The sequence below is a fragment of the Cydia pomonella genome, chromosome 8 (assembly GCF_033807575.1).
Source record: "Cydia pomonella isolate Wapato2018A chromosome 8, ilCydPomo1, whole genome shotgun sequence".
Classification (NCBI taxonomy): Eukaryota; Metazoa; Arthropoda; class Insecta; order Lepidoptera; family Tortricidae; genus Cydia; species Cydia pomonella.
Genome location: NC_084710.1, coordinates 22589101 through 22610370, shown reverse-complemented (window position 1 = coordinate 22610370; position 21270 = coordinate 22589101). Strand labels below are relative to the sequence as shown.

The following is a 21270-nucleotide window of genomic DNA, read 5'->3' as shown; positions in this document are numbered from 1 at the left end:
TTGGCACGTTTAGGTAAATGCGCGTAAAGCACTGATTTTGTCAATCTTATTTGTAAATTTCGTAAAGTTTGGACTGCTAAAAATGGTGATTTTGAATTACTAAATGAAAGTTAGACGAAATCAATTTTCTCCAGAAATTACTTCAAAACTAGTGACAATTTCTCTGATACTTAATCAATCTAAAACATTCGCAGAAACTGTTCTTTTACATCATTTTGTATAATTTACCACCATAATGTTTTGATGAATTTTTAAAAATTGTCCCTTGTCACATATTACTGGGGACGCAAGCTTGCGACTTCATTATTAAAAGGTAAGATGAGAAGACGTGCTAATAGAAACCAATACTTGTTATTTAGATATTACGTAACAAAAGGTGTACAATTTCAACGACTAAATCTATAAATTTTACATTTTTGTTCTAAAATCGTTACCGGGCTCTTAAAAAATGATACGTAAAATTACGAAATAGATACCTAGAGGTATATCTGAACTTTACTAAATGATTCATTTAACGTGATTGGCAGTGCACTTCTTACGTGTATATTATATACATGTTATTCTGAGCAAAATACGCTGCGAGTAATATTCCAACTAATAGAACTAATACTAATAGGACTAATTTTAAGTAATCGTAATACTAACAATTTTATGGACCCCAGAGTCTGAAACAAATCATTGATATTGAATATCAAAATGATATACATAGTCGAACAGACCTCCTGCATGGTTTGATATAAAAATAACACTCAAGGCCATAGTTTCCGGGGTTCGACGTGTACTTTGCCGTGACGTGACTCACTGAGGACTCAGTTTTATAATTCTTTAAAATATAATTGCGTCCACGGGGATAAGAGTATAATGATAGTTAAATATGTACAATACTCAACTCTGATGCGGGCTATAAGTGGATAAATGCTAAACAATAGGGGAGGAAGCAAGGCTGAATTGCGACCTCGAAATTGGTATGAATGAACGCATCGCTGCAACATATAATGGACCGAAATATAAACCTTAAAACTATCAAAGCAAGCCTCATTATCGATTAAGTTACCATCTTGTTAAATTATGAGTCGTCGTACACCATTGTTCGGCGTCTTACTACTGATAAAATCACAGTAACTAGCGACTGTTATTCATAATTGTTGTTATTTGCTATAATTGTCGTTTATGGCACTCTTAGTTGCAAAATGCCTTGGAAATATGCTGTGAGAAGGCATTTATTAACTGTTAAAGTTAATAGTAATGCTTGTGCCTCAAGGCTAATCTATCCCATCAAATTAAACTGAAATGTTACTCTGTACGGTATAATAATAGAAGTGCAACAAAAACATGTTTGTCCTTAGCAATGACTATCACTTCAGCAAATAACAATGACATAATCTCCGGAAGATCGCATCCGCTTGGCACAGCTTCAATGTTAAAATTAACTGGACAGAGATTCGGATTTACGCGTTTATTTTTACGACATTTCTCCATTTTGTGTGGCCGTAACTCACTTTCTTTTAACAGCTGTCTTGTTTAGTTCTATGTATTACATCTTTAATGACTTCTCTCGTTTTAAATAGTCTTGTTAGCTGGATTAAGATTTGTTGTTTTATTTGTCTACTCCTTTCTTTATTTTAAGCTTCATTTACTGCTGAAAGTTTTACAACTCACGGTTTCCAGTCATAAAAGTCTTGATCTCTGCGGTCATGCGAATCAATTCAGCTGTTTATGTCCCGAGGTTTAATAGGTAATGTTTCTGGCCTTACAGCCTTATGTGATGACACTGAGGTCAGTTCTTGCTGTAAATTATTACCCATGTTATGGTTGCCTGTAAAGGCTATTAGAAGCAGTCAGCGGACAAAGTGCTCTATTATACCTGAAGGATTATAAACTGCTTCGATATTCTCACAAATCTTTGTTCAATGAATTTGCATAAAGTTTTTGATGCAGCCTTATCTAACATTTGCATTATATAACCTTCGCTAGCTCCACGTAACCAGTCAATATCTTATGTTATGCATTTTATTTGCACTAACGCGGCGCCTAATGCATTCACACTTCGGTTTAGAAACAGAAATAGCTAGTCCATAATTTACGTTGGTACTTCCTGACATACATCAACGGTGTTAATGTTTTCCTAGGTATTTCTAGATCTTTTAGGACTGTTCTAAGAAAACGTATTTGTCAGTTACTTAATTGTATACTCTTGTATCGTTACAGGAAAAATAGGAAATATGCCAATCACAATTTCACCCAAAGATTTGGCAACCTTTCCTTTTACTTTTAATTATAAAATCCACTTTTAATTTGTCTGCGCTTTTTCGTAAATTTATGTCCTGGAATGATGCCGAGTAGGGATGTAACTATGTTGAAAATGGCTATTCTTTTGACAAAAATAGCCCATGTCGTCTTCGTCGTTTCTGTAAGGTTGTTCCTCAGCTCATCTCAAAAAGGTCAAAGATCTCACAAGTTCAGTCACGTAGCTAACACTTTCCATGGACCTACTAATTTTATCGTCGTTTTCTAGTCTTGACCTTGTATGTGGGCACTCTCGATATCTAAGTGGGGCGAGAAATTAAGTCGTACAACATTTTTCTCCAATGAATTTCAAAAAATAATTACTTCAATTCCAATAGATGCTAATAAAAGCAACGCTTTTTAAAAGAATGTACAAATTACATGAAGTCTGTACGCATAATTTGTAAACAACAATTCATGCAGTTCGTAAATATTATTACATCATACCTACACAAACTAAATAGACCTAACTAACCCAACTTGTACTAAATCAAACGCAATCACCAGCCTGTCTAATTTTCATCAAATGAAACTATTAAAAATTACTTACCTTGTGCTGAATTCAATCCCCTTACATAAATCTACCACTCTCATACCCCAGAGTCCTCTTAAAGCTCTTTCATGGTCCATGTAGAATTACAAAGATAATATTGATGCTAATGACATTGTTTTTGCAGATGAACGTCCGCGTGACGACGATGGACGCGGAGCTGGAGTTCGCGATCCAGCAGACGACGACCGGCAAGCAGCTTTTCGACCAGGTGGTCAAGACCATCGGCCTCCGCGAGGTCTGGTTCTTCGGCCTGCAGTATACCGACTCCAAGGGAGATTTGACCTGGATCAAGCTGTATAAGAAGGTTAGTTCACAAATCAAATGTCAGCGAATCTAATTAGGTATATTCTAGCCAGGATGGAATAGCAAAAGCAACGACTTAACCTTATCATGATACATGTATTTAGTTAGATTTTTTTAAGGTGTCTAAATATTACTTAAGGGTTGTTGTGTTGTGGACATGTGAGAAAATCCAACCAATGCCATTATTTATTTAAAATTGCAAACATCAAGAGATAAATGTTTTTTGTGACGTAGCAAAATGTTACATGTACTTGTGCTAGGTCTACTGACAAAATATTTAGTACCTACAAGAATTATGCATATCTGCAAAAAATCCTCGACTTTTCCCTTATTAAGAGCTTATACGTCGGCGGTTAGCATACGTAATTAGTTTCTAGTCTATTTACATTTTATGTTTATATTATAAGATGTACTTTTTAATGTTTCTTATATATTTTTGATTGATTTCACGATCTAGCCTATGGATGAGAGCATATGTATTTTTTTTCCTTTCAGACTTAAATTTATAAGTTTTAGTTTATTAAGAAATGTAAGAAATTCTAATTGCATTGTAATGATACTAATGATGAATGTCGATAATTTTGTTAAATCGTTGTGTCGTAAACACTATTTTATTATCTTATTTAATTCTTAGAAATCAATACGCACGTTGATTAAAAGGATTGTTATCGGACCGGAGTGTAGAAAATATGCTCATGATACTCATTAAATTTATCGTTACCGTATTGGTAACAAATCATTAATTTTCTGCATAGTCGGCCTCTTTGACTGAGGCATTTACTAATTTATAAATGTCATAAATACTTCTCGATAAATATCAAATGATAATCACTGCTCTTGAGTTAAACCGATATGGTACTTATTCTAAAAGCATATTATTCACAATACGAGCCAATTATATACCTTTTTTGAAAAGACCACAATGAAACTCGCATATTTAGCAAAATATTTTCTTCGATCAATCAAACATTTCATTCTAATAGTTACCATACCATACCAACCACCCATACCATACCATATGTGATATGATGTATCAAGAAATTTTGCAGAGAGTATTTTCTATACATATTGAAAACAGGAAGATAACGAAGTATTAATTAGTACTGTATCTAAAATATACAACGGTCTAAGATACTATTCACTTTTACGAGAACGTATACGCTGGCCAATCCAATACCAGCGATTCAACAGCGCCGTGCAAAAACAGCAACACATTAGTGCGAGTAGCCAACCGTACAGTATATTTCAAGCGGACCTCGACGAAGTTCAAGTTTGTTTTGCACCAATTTGCTCGTTTATGAGCGGAGTGTGCTCGCTTGATTTACGAGCAATTCCTTTCATATCACATCAAGCCACAATACTTCTTATTACTCCAGCTTAAAGCGTGTTATTCTTTGATTGACTGTCTTCATCTTTCAATACCAAATGTATACGTTCCACTCTCACTTTGATCTGCACGCTATAAATTTGCCAATTTGTGAAAGTAACTGTTATTAATGGTTTTGAGACCTCGGGGTGATGAACATCCTTGCAACATCAGCCGTTTTATATATTCTACTCGTCAATATCCTGCTTCGCAATTTACTTCTTATATAAAAATATAAGAAGAATGGAAAACCATGAGACGTCCATATCAGGAAGAATTGTCTGTAATTATTTGTGAAATCTACATATTTAATTTTCGTTCTTTACCAAGTTGTTCCAATGCTTATTATTTAGAAAGTAGCCAAAGTAGAGGCGTATTTAAATTGCTTCGCCCACTGTTCAATTATTCAAGTATATGCGAATGTAAAGTACCTACGATTCATAGTAGGTGTATAATGTACCTTGGTGCTCCTGTTTTTAATATCACATACTTAATACAGTCTCAATTTAACGACCGGTCTGACCTAGTGGGTAGTGACCTTAGCCTATGAAGCCAATGGTCCCGGGTTCGAATCTAGGTAATTGCATTTATTTGTGTGATGAACACAGATATTTGGTCTCGAGTCTTGGGTGGTTTCTATGTATTTATCTATATACGTATGTATATCGTCGCTTAGTACCTATAGTACAAGCTTTGCTTAGTTTGGGACTAGGTCGATCTGTGTAAGATTGTCCCCAAAAAATATTTATTATTTATAATCTTTGAATAAATTCATTCAACAAATTTGAGTAGTTCAAAGTTACATATTCGGGTATGTTTGGAAATATCTTAATCCAAAAGCGATATGCTAATTTTAGAATGTGCAATAATGATAAGTAAGTCGAGAAGTAAAATAATCAAATAAGCCAAATTCGGAACGGAAGTCATTAATCGGCTTACCTTTAAGCCATCCTAATGACGAATGCACTTTGCTTGATTTGCCATTATAAATAATACTTATCTCTGAGTCAGAAATAACAGAGAATCGAACGTTCTTGATGTGGTTTTCCTTTTGAATATACAGTTACTGGTAGTCGATCAAATAAGATATTTCTATAACCTCTGCCGTTCTTTAAAATAAAGATAGATTTTCCTTGTAAATTCTACATGTGTAAAGGAATTGTAAATGTATTTAAAGGTATTGCTAATAATTCCGATTAGAGGGCAGAATTTTTCATTTACCAAATCATGAACATGAACTACAAATTCCAAAATGAGATTTTTCCCCTTAAGTTTGGAATGTTTAAGAATTTAATATGAAATTACACTTTTGATATTTAGGCAAAGGTACAATGCCAAGTTCCAAATATTTACCTGTGACAAATTGTGCCAACACAAAATGTCCCAACACCAAAAGTTTTGCTTTTCCTCCGAACCGACATTGACCCAATGAGCAATGCCGACGTGTCTCCGGTGCATGTATATGCCATTCGTACTTATCAATGGGATTGAGGACAGCCAGTTTCGATGCAGGTGCTAACGAATTTCTTTTTGGACAAACCTGTTCTGCTCTGGTATGCTACTGATCTCTATGAGGTTAAGCCGCTTTTAAAAGCTTTACTTGAGATGTTAAATTTTGACCCCCTTATTTATAAAACTGAGCAAACCTTAAATTTTGTCTCTTTCTAACAAACACAAATGTCAAAATTGCGAAGAGTGACAAACGATTACAACGGCTTGTTATTTGCTTTGAGTCTGGCCGATAAACTCCAATGTAGGGAATGCAATAACCGGGCGTTTTTCATTACCGGTAATTTACCGACGCGAGGTCCCACTAACCGGTTAACCGGTAAATTACCGGTTATACGTTTATGAAATAAAAAACATTGATTTTGCATTATTATTGATTGTGTCCTTATTTTCGTCAGTAACCTTTAAAAGTAATCAACAGCACGTTATAGAAACATCGACAAAACAAATAATGAAAATACACTATAAACATTAAACAAGATATATTAAGTAAAAAATCAAACATGTATCATTTCAAAGCGAAATGAACTTGCACATTAAATAAGTAACATCAAACTTTTTTAATTCTTTAAAAATCGCAGTAATCAAAGGGTAACAAAAATTATAACTAAAGAGTGACAGTCGTCATTTAAATGTCATACAAGTTTGCATTTACACATCTATCAATATAATATTGTTATTAAAGTAACTAAAACCGTAATCAACATTCATTAAAATCTAGTAAATATAAGAAAAAAAATTAACAGAAATATTAGTTTCATATCATTTTAACACTAGTTACTTTAAAATTGCACTTTAAGAGGCCGTTATCGATTTTAGTCGCAAAAATGTCAAATTGATAGATTAAGCGCATGAAATTGTACACCTTTTGTTAACTATTAAAAATAACAAGTACTGGTTTCTTTTAGCACGTCTTGTTATCTTTGATTATAATATATATATTTTTTTAAAACAGACTCACTTAATTAGTAATGATTTTTTTTTCTGATGGACGTTTAGGTAAACGCGCGAAAAGCAGTGATTTTGTCAATCTTATTTGTAAATTTCGTTAAGTTTGGACTGCTAAAAATGGTAATTTTGTATTACACATATCCTGTACTTCAACTTTAATAAACTACATTTTTGTTACTATAAATTTGAAGTAGTGTAAATGAAAGTTAGACGAAATCAATTTTCTCCAGAAATTACTTCAAAACAAGTGACAATTTCTCTGACAGGTTGTTACATTTTTATTTGCCTATACAACGTTCGGTAAATTCCCGGTTACGGCTGGAAATTACCGGTATTTTACCGACTGTAATATTGGTCAAATTACCGGGTAACCGGTTAACCGGTTAACCGGTTAGCATTCCCTACTCCAATGTGAACACTATGTATGAAATGCATTAGTTTAGCTGACTGATTGCATAATAAGTATCATAGTTTATTTCTCTACAAAATGTAAATCTGATAACCATCAAATTTTAAATTTAATGTAGAGCATGCCAGAGAAATAGACATATAAGCGAACATATACGTACAAAGTATTTAGCCTCCCTTTTTTCGTTCACACAAACCACGTTGAATTGTCGACCTGAATTCTTGAAGCTTAAATGGTACACAATCCTTCAAAGAAACAAGACTAATTTAATACCGGTTTGATGCTTCTTGCCTTCCAAAACATAATTCCAGTTTACGTTATTCAAGGCACTCTAGACTTCGGGCCAAAAGTCTTCACGGTTTCGAAACCGGATTTAGGAGTGTTTCTTTATCACACATTAGTTTACACGTCTGAGATAAGATTCGTCGCACGTAGTTACATTTAATTGTGAAATTTCTTCATTGAGAATTTGAGATAGTGATGTTGCTTTACATTATCTACTGACAAATTTGATTTGTCAGACTATAGTTCTTCTTATTCCTTTATGTACCATTGGCAAAGAGAAATAGCTTGTAACATTTATAAAAAAAGGCTACATAGTTTGTTTTCATTGTAATAATCGTAAAAGTTGCTGCTTATCTTAATTATTTTTGTACTATTTCTTAGATGTATTGTTTTATCGCCAACTAAAATCTTCACCCGGAAAGTAATGGATGGAGTATCTGATTCACTCATTGTTTACTTTAACAATCTCGGTCGTAAATCTAAGCTGCTCGTGTTTTTGTCCCAAGGCCGTCAGTAAGCACATTTTAGAAACCGAGCACGCAAACAATAAGTATGACACTTGACAACAGATGATGGTGTCTCTATTTCTTTTGTTGATAATAAAATAGGCAGATAAAAAAATCAAAGATATAATTTTGCGCTTAAAATATGTAGTAGTAAAATACGCAACAAAATCAAAATGTTGACTTCACATTTTAATCGAAACATGATCAAGCAAAAGCTACGCACTTTCTTTTTTACGCATCGGGATGAAACCCGCCAGTTAGAATCAATTACTAGCTATTAATCGCTGCTAATTTTCATGTAGCAGCAATTGAAAGGGATCACAAATGCGTTTATTTACTAACACCGGTTGTGAAACGACAAGTGTGTTTACGCTCAGCACGTGGACATTTCCTTCGTTGTTTGAAAGCTAGCATTGCATTGCGTAGAATGAACAGCGTAATTCAGTTTCTTTTATCATTTCTTCTTCGATTAACGTTACATGAATAAAAAACGTCTTTCACTTCATTTTTGTTGTATTTTTCACGGACATGGCAAACGCGTTAGTTATTATCATTAATAAAGTAAGTTATTAATATATGTCATCGTATTCGCATTACAATACAACTGTATTTTACCCTTTTTTATCTTCATCATATCCTATGTTAACTTTATAAAGCGTTTTTACAAATTCGTCCTCAATATCAATGTCAAAGCTTTGGTAATTCTCAGTGACAGCAATTATTGATTTCGAATAGGTACTATTATTCTTGCGACTCTCGTGACATCTACTTCCTTTGACGTCAGTCAATCGTCAATAACATCTAACAATATACAATCTACAACTGTTGAGTATTCGAAGAGCCTCCGCCAGCAGACACTTTTCTCGGAACAGGTTTTTCTATTGTAAATGCAAATCACATTGCCATTCGCTCGTCTCACACTACGGAATGTGATTATAAAGCGATTAGCGTGATCAATGCGATAGCACACCGATAATATGATATGATTTACTACTGTTCTCTATAAGTAGTCCTCTAGTATTTTATGTCGATTACTTTGACTTTCAAGTCAGTATCATAGTATTTATCATTGTGATATTATTGCTCAGGAATTTAATTTATTTTTATCAATTTCAATTATAAATCACATTGATCGCTTGGATTGTCTTGCAGTTTTGCCTTGGCCTTACCAGCCCCCTGGCAACCATAATATAAATAGTTGTTTCTACTTAGACTAGTTGCATGAATTTACACATCTCTTATTCATGGGTACTTTAATTCAATTAAAAACAGTGTCAACTATGTTTATTTTAAAAAGAAGTTCGTTGATACTACTTAGTATTTGAGGCAACCACTTTATACTTATCAACATCTCGTGCGGGACATCAATTTCTCTTTTATCATCCAACATAGGCCGGCGACAAGTATATTTATTTATTTATTAAATCTTTATTGCACAAAAGAAAACCTTATAGTACAAAAGGCGGACTTAATGCCATGAGGCATTCTCTACCAGTCAACCTTTAGGCAAAGCAGAGAGATTGTGGGCGGTGCTTTAACAACAACAACCAAATATAATACAATAACATACCATACATACATAATACATACATACATAAATATTATAAGACATTATTACACAAATTGACTAAGCCCCACAGTAAGCTCAAGAAGGCTTGTGTTGTGAGTACTCAGACAACGATATATATAATATATAAATATGTATAAATACTTAAATACATAGAAAACACCCAAGACTCAGGAACAAATATCCGTGCTCATCACACAAATAAATGCCCTTACCAGGATTTGAACCCGGGACCATCGGCTTCATAGGCAGGGTCACTACCCACTAGGCCAGACTGGTCGTCATAGATACATACATAAATGTACATACTTATATTTCTTATAATATATACATAAATAACGACAAAACATATAGAGCTTACACATACATTATTAATTTTTCATTCTGCTAGCAAAAAAAAGCACGTAAGGATTTTTTAAATACAAACTTATTTTGATCATTTTTGATACCAGTTACATAATACCTCGTCCAGTCCAAGTCATCGTAATTTGAATGATTTACATACATATGTTGTTTCCATACCAACACTGTTTATTGCCTCTCAACACTTGACTTAAATTTGTTGTTCAATCTCGTCAATATCTTTTATCTTCACTGCACAGATAACCAAGTACACCAATTGCGTAATCTTCCAGTACATGATAATTGTACGTATGTAACGATCCGACGATTCCATGCTGACATTTAGCAGCGTCATGCGGCCTCGCGTGAACACCGCAGTAACGCTTACACGACAAGTACCGAGGTACCGTAGAACAATATTCGATTGCTATCTCTGTCTAGGCAATGATTAGCCTCTAACTTGCAACTTTACTTCATTCACTAATTATAAATCTGCTTTGCTTTACCTGCTTAATAATTTACGAGTGTACCTGCACCTTGAAAAATCTTGTCGGTCTAACCAAGAATATAGGTACTTCAAGTAATATTACTTTACCTGATGTTAATATAGAAAATACTTCAGTAAGTAATAAAAAAGGTTTAAACACAACAGTTACCCAGCTAGATGAAATAACGATGAACAGTCACTATATTACGCACAAAGAAAAAATGCATCAAATAATTTCAATGACGTTACCGCTTTGTCATCAACGACTAGGTCTTACTCACTTGTTTATAATGTTCCTTACTTGGATTTGCCTATTTCACACTAGTTTGATAGTAAGTATTCACCATTTTACATAACCTCAACGGGTGAGATAAAACCAACAATGAATCGTTATGACTTTTTGATAGAATTTCTATTGCCTTTATTGAAGTTGCATACAATTTGCTCGTATCAAATGCCAAGTATGATTCCATAGACAAATTAAGTGAAAGTAAATACTTCAAGTACGCGATAGTGCTGACTCAGAGTTATTTCCGCCGTGACTAAAACGCTGTTTATGGCATCGCGGGAATTATGGCATCTTAATTGCCGACTCGTTGCGCAGCGATCAGGCTCTTTATTAACATAACTACTACTTTGCCAAGAGTGAACACTGAGAGACCACAATAACTGACTGTATTGTTGTGATTGTCCATCGATTGTCTGCAATATCAATTTGAACGTGATTCCTATAAATTTTTCATTACTAATGTCTTAGCGCCAAAGAGACCAAACCCCTTATTCATTTAGGTAACTTAGGAAACAATAGCAAGTTCTTCGACGTATATTTCGACGACAGACCATTTCACCGAAGCGAATTGTTTGGTATTATCTGAACGAATGAAGTTTATGTTGTTTGAGTGATAATGTCTAATAATAATATATGGCAATCTATGTCAATTATATAAACGCATGAAACATTCTGATGCTTAACTGAAATGGACGTCATATACAAAAGGGCCCAGGGCTGAGATAGAACCAGCGTCCTCTGCTTTCGCGGCAAATGCCTCAACCACTCGGCCACCCGAGTGACCCCCTATACGAATAAAGTCAGGTGATCATAAAGTGATAATAGACTGGATTCATTCAAAATTGTTTAATACTTGTAGTTATGTAATAGGCAGTCAATCAAATAGATGTTTCACCTTCATGCTCATTTGGTTTTGTCACTTTGAACCTAGCAAGGTGATCTTAACGCGTAAGACAAATTTGAATAAATTATCATCTAGTTTCTTACTTGTCGACGACCTTGAGTAAAAATCTTGAAACACACTTAGAAAATACAGCCAATTAAACAATAACTTTGTTTTTTTAATATTTCCTTATTTGTTGTTTCTTTAAGACCTAAACCTGATTGATCGTGGGAAGATTCAATTCCGCGTTGATCACGTCATCAAAATGTCTGCCATTTTGTTGAATAAAAGTTCTAAAAGGGTTGGGCAATTGCTAACTAAACTAAAACTATCTATGCATACCCCCAAAAAGGCCCAAATGTTTAAAAATAAGTAAGGCATTTTTAACTATCTCCGATTGCAATACTTTATTTCAGTTAGAAAGTGCGATGTGTAGGTAATAAAGCGCAATGCAAGCATTCTAAACGTTATGCAAACAAACATCTTTTCTTTCATCATTGCATCTGTAGGGAACGCATTTCGTAATAGATCTCAAGCATGATTCGCATATTTGTAATTTCGTTTCTGTTTATCCAGTCGGCTACATCTTCTCAATGGACGTAAAATGTCACGGTCGAATGCCTTATAAGCGCAAGGTGCGTCTCTGCGTCTGATAGGCTTTTAAGTGTGATACTAATTTGATATCAATCTCAGTGCCTACCGTTGACAACATATGAGTGCGAGCTGGACAGATATATGTTGATATTAGATTGGTATCATATTTTTAAAATCTGAGTATTCTATGTGTTAATAGTCGTATTCAGTTGTTCTACACGATCATAAATAGTTATAGGTTTATCCCTGTAAATAACGTGCAACGGCGCTTTTATGTCAATAAAAGGATAGCCATTTTACACGCATTTAAAATTTATTTTATTTTATTTATTCAGGATTACAACAGCTTATAATAAATAATTAAAGTATCTTTCATAAACTTGTCTGTCACGTTAATCGATTAATTGTTCAAATTCCTGTATATGAATCTGTTCAATATATTATATATACGACTTATTAACACATAGCGCACACATCTGACTATTTAGATACGTATTTATTGGCGATGTCTTCACTTACTTCATACTCTCATAAATAACAATTTATTGAGATATACACACACATTACAAATTACAATAAAAATATAATTGATTGTTAGTCATTGCTTTTATTTGCGTTTGTTGCATCTATGATTGCTATCTTCATTATGATATAATAATATTCTTAAATTAATAGTTACATGGTATTTCATTCCAATAATATATTTAATATATATATGCCTGTTTTAATAGCTCCTCTAACATAATTCTCTTGAAATACCCAAATATTACCGACTATTTCCTCTGAGCTGACTCACATTTGCCTCATTGTTGCTACCAAGTTAAGTTTTTCATGCAAATTCCAAGTACGGTAGTGTTTATTTTAACAAATTGTCATGTCTGGCCCACATGGTGGTGAGATCATCTTTGGAGTTTTTTCTCGAATAATCTATGGATCTAATGTCAATGGCTTCTTCTTTATCTCGATCTATATCGCTTTACTGATATATTAGTACAGTTTCTTCTAAAATGATAAGTCTTTATTTTGTTTGGTTTTTAGTCGAATATTTCCTCTACCTGAATTCTAATGACCCAATTGGTCTTATATACTTCAGCCTGAAGTGTCACTTACTTCTCATTTTCTCTCCATCTCTCTAAAGTCCATCTAAATGTCTTATTTTGTATATTTAAAAATAATTAACTTTCATCTTTTCAAATAGCTCATATATTGCGTAATGGTACCATTCCACTCCATCGGCAGTTTCAAGTAGTGTCGTTTTGCCCATTCGCGGCTTAGTCCGGTACTTAACGACTTTCCTCGTTTCCATCGAGGATATCGGTACCGGTCTAGGAGAAAACCTAGGAAATACTTACTTACTTTATCTTCCGGATTTTTTCAATATACTTTGTCTGTGACGTCACCTGAAATGATTAACGGGATGGCGTCATATTTCGAGGTAATGCTGTTATCTGTAGCAACATTTTATTTAATAATTATACTCTGAATCACCAGGATAAATTACATTTTCATCCGTCATCAGAATCGAAGGTTATAAAAGCTGCAATGAATTTAAATTATCCTTCTTTACATCTACACTGTACATATCGCATCGCATCTTTTGTGTAAATTCTGATATATCTAATCAAATTAGGTTTTCAGCCAGCATATAAATTCCAGCTTTAATTGAACCTAAGTCTTTGTACAACAATCAGTTCACCTTAGGATTTCACACACCAGTGCAGCAGTGTCATAAGTCGGCCGCGCGGTTTTTGCGCGCGGGCTCGATCTCATTGGCGGCTGGAATGTAGGTTTTTGTCGCGATAATTACGCGCGGTTGATGTATGAACAGTACTTTATTAGACGATTTACAGATGTTGGGAATTACAAAGTCAGTCTAAAAGGAAGAGTACGTCTAATGATGCATTTGTATCATTTATAAGCGAAGTCCGGACTTTGCTTCTGTATGATCTTCGTCGATATGACTCGTCGTTTCCTTGTTTCTACATGTACATTACGAGTGTACATGCCAGTTTTCAAAGGTATATTGTTTAAATAGCATTGCTCCCGGGAGTCCCGGGCAACCGAATCGTTATGGTAATTTATTATTATGCGGTTGTAATATAAGGCGCTCTCACTTTTATATTAATTTATTAAAACAAATTAAGTAATAGTGCTAAATCAACACATACGTCTGCTTTTCTGACTTCTTTGCGTAAAGCGACACTCCAGTAAGCTAATATTATTTTCCAGACTATTGGACTTTTAGGTTTTTATGAGGAAAGATTTTCTAACAAAGCTCTTATTGTATTTACCTTCAAAAGTTTACGCGTTGTTGGTGCTTGAAATACCTATAAGCCAACTCATAGCCACTGAAGTTAAAGTACTGATAGCATCATAGCAATAATCGGTCTGGGCCTGGCCCCGATACCTGTAGCTGACGCGGCGTTGCGTCACGTACACAACTATACGCATGGTTATCTCTAACGCGTTATGGAATGCGACTGTAGATTAAATATCAACACTAAGTCCTGGATCCGGTCCTGAGGGCCGACTACGAAAAAAGAAAATCGACTTTTCGTTATCTGCCTCTCTTCAAAATTCAACTTTCGTTTTTCTCGGGAAGCCCTCTGTAGTAAAATCAGTAACAAGAAAAAGAAGAGAAAATGAAAAATGAAATTGTCAGATCTTTAGGACTAAATTCGCACTAAAGATCCGTGGTAATGGTACATTAATGGACTTGAATTGTATTTCAATGATTTATCTGTAGTTTTTCAAACAAGAATAGCCCATAAACAAGTTAAAAAAGAAACAAAGTAAATAAACGTTGCGCGAGAGTTGCAAGATGATTGTACCTCAATTGGTTTTTCTCGTTCTAATTCTCACTAATCGCACTAAACTTGTACATCATTAGCTCAAAAAATTATGACACTGCGATCCAGTTTCGATTTTTACTTTATTTTTGGAATCAGTCGTCCAAAGACATCATTATCCGCTAGCTAATGGCTATTACTGACCTAGTTTAAAGCACTCAATGGCTTCAACTACTGTTTACGTATGTTTACTTTACAATCTATCATTTCAATAACAGCTTAAGTAACAGTATTTTCTATACTCCTTTTCCTGTTCTAGCCCGCTTTCAATTGCATATATATTTCAAATATTTCAGTGGCATTGCCCTCATCTTCTTATCCCCCACTACTGAGCATAGGTCTTTCTTCGAATACGTCACTGGCGGTAAGATAATGTTATCCAGAAGTGACCCAGTAAAATAAGCAATTTCAAATCTAATTTGGAATTCGTTTCGTTGTTCAGCTTTTTATTCCGATTTCACTTGAATTCACATCTCGCCAAAACAAAAGAGCGAGCGAGAAAGTTATTACCATAATGCGATGGCGTGGTGACCATAGTACTTGCCTAATTCAAGACTAAAGAAACTCTACCGGAACTAAACTACAAGCTCACCAAAATACTACTGAAAACATCCAGACACCAACTACGCAAAATAGTAGGATGAATTACAGGACATAACTCACTAAACAAATGCCTACATAAAATGGGTAAAACAGACAGCCATGAGCAGAGCGTGCATGGAAAACAGCAAAACATATTATCCCAGAATGTACAAGTATACAAGTGGTAGAAGTATACCGGAACAAATACCTAGGGACTCCGTGCACACAAAAGGAGGCAGTTAGCAACCTGAAGGCACTGCTAGGTTTCGTGGGGGAGCTGCGGTGGCTAGAGTAAGAGTAGCGCTTCCTCGTTTCCACACAAAATAGACACAAGATGGTTACAAATACGTAACTTTGGTTTGCGTTGAAGAAAATAAATCGATACTCGTAACTTACTACTCGCGTTAGATACGACACCAAACAGACGTAATCTTACGTATTAAGTCGGAATTTAGGAGGGATTTCATTTAAAGCCGATGTCAGACATCGAACCAGTAGATTTTCATTTCCAAAGGACTCAAGTGAAACTTGAAAGACATCGCATTAATAATATAATATTGTATTTCATTCACAATCTATTCTGAACATATATAGAATATCTATTAAAAGCTCCGAATTCAATAACACAACAAACTGAAGCAGTTGCTTCCGAGTCTCGGGAAGGCCTCAGGAGGTTAAAAAGTGGCATATATTTCAACACATCAATAACGCAACCCACCATACGCCTGCAGGACTACAAAAAAAGTTAGTTGGATTTTAGTAAGTCCTTACGACTTGTTAGACAAAATAGACACTCAAGTAGTCTATAAAGTCCACGGGGGAGCATAACGTGAAATGATGCTTCACCTATTCCCATAAAAAGTAGCCCAGTCAAGGACGCCAGAGGTCGCTGGTGTGGGAACGGGGTCACCGGGCGCGGCGTCGCGTCGCGGCTCGCTGCCCGCGCTTTTGCCGAAACCAGACAAGTGTTGATGTCGAATCAGACGGAACTATGGACGTGTGTCTGAATTAATGATAACTAGTGCTGATAAAATTAAGATGACTATGTTATAGTTACATAAGGAGATCCAAACGCGCAAATGGCATTGGATAGGGCATATCCTCAGGAAGCCTGATACCCACCTATCCAAGGTGGCCCTGACCTGGAAGATGCCCGGAAAACGGAAACCTGGTCGCCCTAAATCTACTTGGCGCCGTTCCGTGGAGCAAGAGTTGGGTGTATTGGGGATGGGGTCGGAGGAGGTTACCCAAGCTGCCCAGGATCGGAGTCAGTGGAAGAAAATGGTTCAAGCCCTACACCCCAGCAGGGGGTAACAGGATGAAAAGAAGAAGAAGATGTTATAGTTACAAGCAACATACATAGTTCGAAACAGCTAAATTTGCAATTGCATCGGCTTGCCACTCTTAGCAGTGACAATGTACCTACAACCGCGCTATATTTCATAATTCATGTTAAATTTTGACTGATTCACACACACATTAAGTGAACTCTTCAATGACTTGACAAGCGACAAAATGTTGAAGCGTCGTGAAAATATGACGTTAATGTGGTCCTACGCTTTGTCGCTACTTTATTTTAATTTAGTCCGACAAATGGGACGTTACTTATTCTCGTAAATTTAAAATATATGTTCTTATCGGTGGTAGATATCAGTTTTCTCTCGGACTCATTGATAACACTCAGTAACCACGCACGTGCACGTGTAAGACTCAAGGCACACTATCACAAAGATGTCAGATCAGCACACTACCTGTGCCAAATGGCTTCACAACCTGGACTGTTTTGGCCAACACTTCTCCTTCAACGTCGAGCAAGCGTCATAGCTTACAATGATCGCTCGCTGCCAAATCTCGATCATAAACTGCCCATGACGTCAGTCTGCGTCATCCTTAACAATAGGACGTCCATAACAACCAACCAACGCGGACGTCAGTTTGAAATGCCGTAACCGTCTAGGGAGTTTGTCTTCTCATTGCAATTATCATATAGAGGAGGCAAACCGTTTCGTGCGAACAAATGGAACGTTTACTACGAAGGGGTGCATTCGCTCCCCACGCCTGGATTTCCGATGATGGAAAGGGGAAGGTGGAATCAGGTCGTGTAGTTCCTGTGCGCACTCCCCAAAATGTATCCGATAAAACACCGATAGGCTAGGGACTCGACGGCGATGCTTAAGACTCTGTAATTTTGACTTGATAGAAGGGTCATCGCCAAAGAGTCTATGAGCCCGGCGCTCTATCGAGTCCAGGCCGCGTAGCCAACTTTACAATCGTTAACGCTCCGTAGCGTAGCGTAGTCATCTCTCTTTATCACTCTTCCATATTAGTGCCACTGTGACAGTTGCGTTTCGTTCGCCACGGAACGTGAACGATATGCACGTTGGCTACGCGGGCAGGGCTGCCAGCTGATATTTGGCGGAACCGTCCCATAGGTGGCAGCAGTATTATTTGGCAGTATTATTTTTATTAATGGACCACAGACTACACATTACACCGCATTATGAAGCGTTTACAAAGAGCACGAGGTCACTACTCATAGGTGCAATTTTGCTCGTAATTTCGAGCAGCCCAACTGGGTTTTATTCTATTTAACTATAGTATACTATTTAATACTACATCAGCCCACGTACGCCGTTTACATGATACTAGTCGTATTTGCGGACGCAACTGAAATAAGCGGTCGCGCTCCCATATTAGATTTCTACGGGAAAAGAGTGTGTTGTGACCTGGATTATCTTATGTGTCCGTCTAGTAGTTGAGGTAGTCTGTGAGATGGGCACTCCGATCAACCACTATAACTGTGATTATGACCTTCAAATCCGTGAGCTTTATCTGGTAATGGAGCGGACGACTCAAGTTGTCGACTCGAAAACCTCAGGAGTCCGGTGAAAGTGCGTCGTCTGGACGCGACCTTGCTGACCCCCTTCCACGGATCCCCCACAACCCATCGGCCTTGCCCAACCAGTTCTTACTAAATTCCTAACGCGATCATATCTCGTTTATCGCTTGATTAGCCCCCAGATAAATACTGGGAAATAAGGACAACAGATTTTCCAACGCGTGCAGACTAATAATTAATTATCTTTAATGATGCCGTGAAGAGAAGGGCGAAGTACGAACTGGGACGAGAGAGAAGGCCGTAGGTGGTCTCTGTCTGAAGAGAAATGTCTCAGACTTCGCAGGTTTCACCCATGTTTGATGTAATCACGTACGCAACGGAATTCGCGTATCAGCACATGCCTGCACATCTTGCAAGTGTTAATGGATGATAATACGCCTCTGTTGCTAATTTGGTTAGTGTAGCTATTTCCTGACACAGACCTGAAAAGAGCTTCGAACAAAGTAAATTAACTTTTTGAGAGATAAATTTCCGTTCTCTAAGATTTGCTAATTAGTGAGCGGTTCAAAGACAGGATGTGAACGAAGAATTATGAAGGAAACCATTTGAGGAGCATTTCACGAAATTAACTACCGCTGTCTTCGTATGAACGCGAATTTTCTGAAGATTTAGAGGTATAGGAGTTTTTTTCCGTCACAATGGATATGTAAAATAATCATCGACTTGAGACATTGATAAATGTAGATAAACATATAAATTAAAATGCGATTGTACGGGGCAGTTCACGGAATGCCCCTTGAGTGTATTTGGCTGTAAGATCCTGTTCCACGGAAATTACGAAAAAAGACGCCGAAATAAATACTTTCCTATGTAGAAAGATATTCAATGAATCTACGTTTAGTTCTGCAATAGGCACGTAATGAAGTACTTTGCAGGAAATCGCGAAGAAAATCCGTAACTTCCTTACATTCTTCGACTATCCCTCCGAATTGCCGTTTGATTGCAATAATACACCACGCAATGATATGAATCTCTCATAAATTACTGAGAAAAGCTGCGAAGATGCTTCTTATTCTTTGGGTAATGTTTCCGAATTCAGACTAGGCATTATTCATAACATTTTAAACATCTTTAAAATTTAAATTTAAATGCCGTTGAAATTCGTTTTTGCCGTGTTAAGTTACATGAGTAAACGGTAAACCTGTAGACGTACATTACATAAAGTGGGTATGGACTTTTGCTGCTGATTATACAGTCGGCATCAATGGTAACGGATTAAATAACTCGTCAAATAGAGTTCTCTACAGTTCGCGTTCTAAAGTGTCTTTACCACACGAAGACTCATCTGTGTTTGTTATTAGCTATTAGAGAACTGTAGATACTTCAGACGCACAGTCTCATCTGAATGATGCTGACAACAATGACGTCAGCAGTAGCATTCGATAATTTGAAGCATTGACGGGAACAGCTGACTATCGCGGTCGGGTCGTTGACCGCACTTTCGCCGCTCCCACGGCGGCGTTGCTCAATCTTAGTCACGGGGGCTCTAAGAGTTAGCTGAGACACGAACGTGCAAGGTGCATGCGAATTTGCAAGGCTTGTGCACGGTGTTATTAGGTGTCGGACTAAGCCAACTCTAAGCTAACTGTGGTGATGTCATCGTTAATTAATTTTTGACAAGCAGAAACGTCTGCGAACGATGCTATTAAGCTTAGAATAAATTTAAAAGTGGAAAAAATACTGTCTTGGAACTCACGGCCTCTGGATCATTAATGTCGAACTTCTATGAATGAAGAATGAATTATTAACTAACACAAACGGGACTTAATCGCGTATTAAGTTTTAAATTTACCTCCGACGTTTCGAGGACGGCGTTGTCCCCGTGGTCTGGGAGAAGACTAATGTGTTATGTGTGTGTTGTGTGTTTGTGTTAGTTAATAATGTGTAAAAATCGTGAAAGTTTTAATCAGTGAATGAATGAATGTAAATTCAGGCAATAGACCCATTACATAATTTTAAAATACAAATAAAAAAAAAGAAATACAGAAATACAGTAAAAATAAAATACAGTTAAAAAAATACGGTAAAAATAAAAATACAATAAAAATATAATAAGTAAACACTATAAAAATATCGCGTTTATAATGACATTTTGTTGTCTATTAATCCTGTAGGCATAATGTGCGAGGTGATTAAGACCTCCCGGAAGGTCGCACTAAACAATTTTTGTTTTAAATCGAACTCCGAAATCGCGAAAATAAATTGCTGTTGCATATATTCTGGCAAATTATATAGCGATTTACGGAGCAACTTATATTTTTCGCTACATCCTGGTTGGTACAATAGTAAAAGTTGTTTAATATGACCTACATGTTCACCTCTCGGAGTATGGTTATGTCCATTAAAAATAAGTTTTACGCTAATTATGTTTAAGTTACTACAATTCCCAGGCGGGCCGAATTCAAACGGCCCTTATTCCGGAGTTTTTGCAAGTCATACAAATCCATTGTTTTCAGCTTAGCCGATGATCAACTTAACCGAACGGCGATAGCTGATAAGCTTCGCGGTTATTTTTTCTTATACGCAATCCTCAAAATAAGTGGTCAGAGACTGGATCGCATACATATTGTGCGCTTGCACGTGTTAATGAGCATTTTAGCGCCCCGCTGC

At 36.2% G+C, this 21270-nt stretch overlaps 1 protein-coding gene across 2 annotated transcripts in view; it reads left to right on the top strand.

Annotated features, from left to right (window-relative positions):
• Nucleotides 1–21270, top strand: part of LOC133520854 (moesin/ezrin/radixin homolog 1) — an 81897-nt gene that overhangs the window by 37085 nt on the left and 23542 nt on the right. For both annotated transcript variants that reach the window (XM_061855542.1, XM_061855541.1), the window contains one exon: nucleotides 2964–3143. In XM_061855542.1, coding sequence (XP_061711526.1) covers nucleotides 2964–3143 — 180 coding nt within the window. The remainder of the gene's footprint in view (nucleotides 1–2963; nucleotides 3144–21270) is intronic.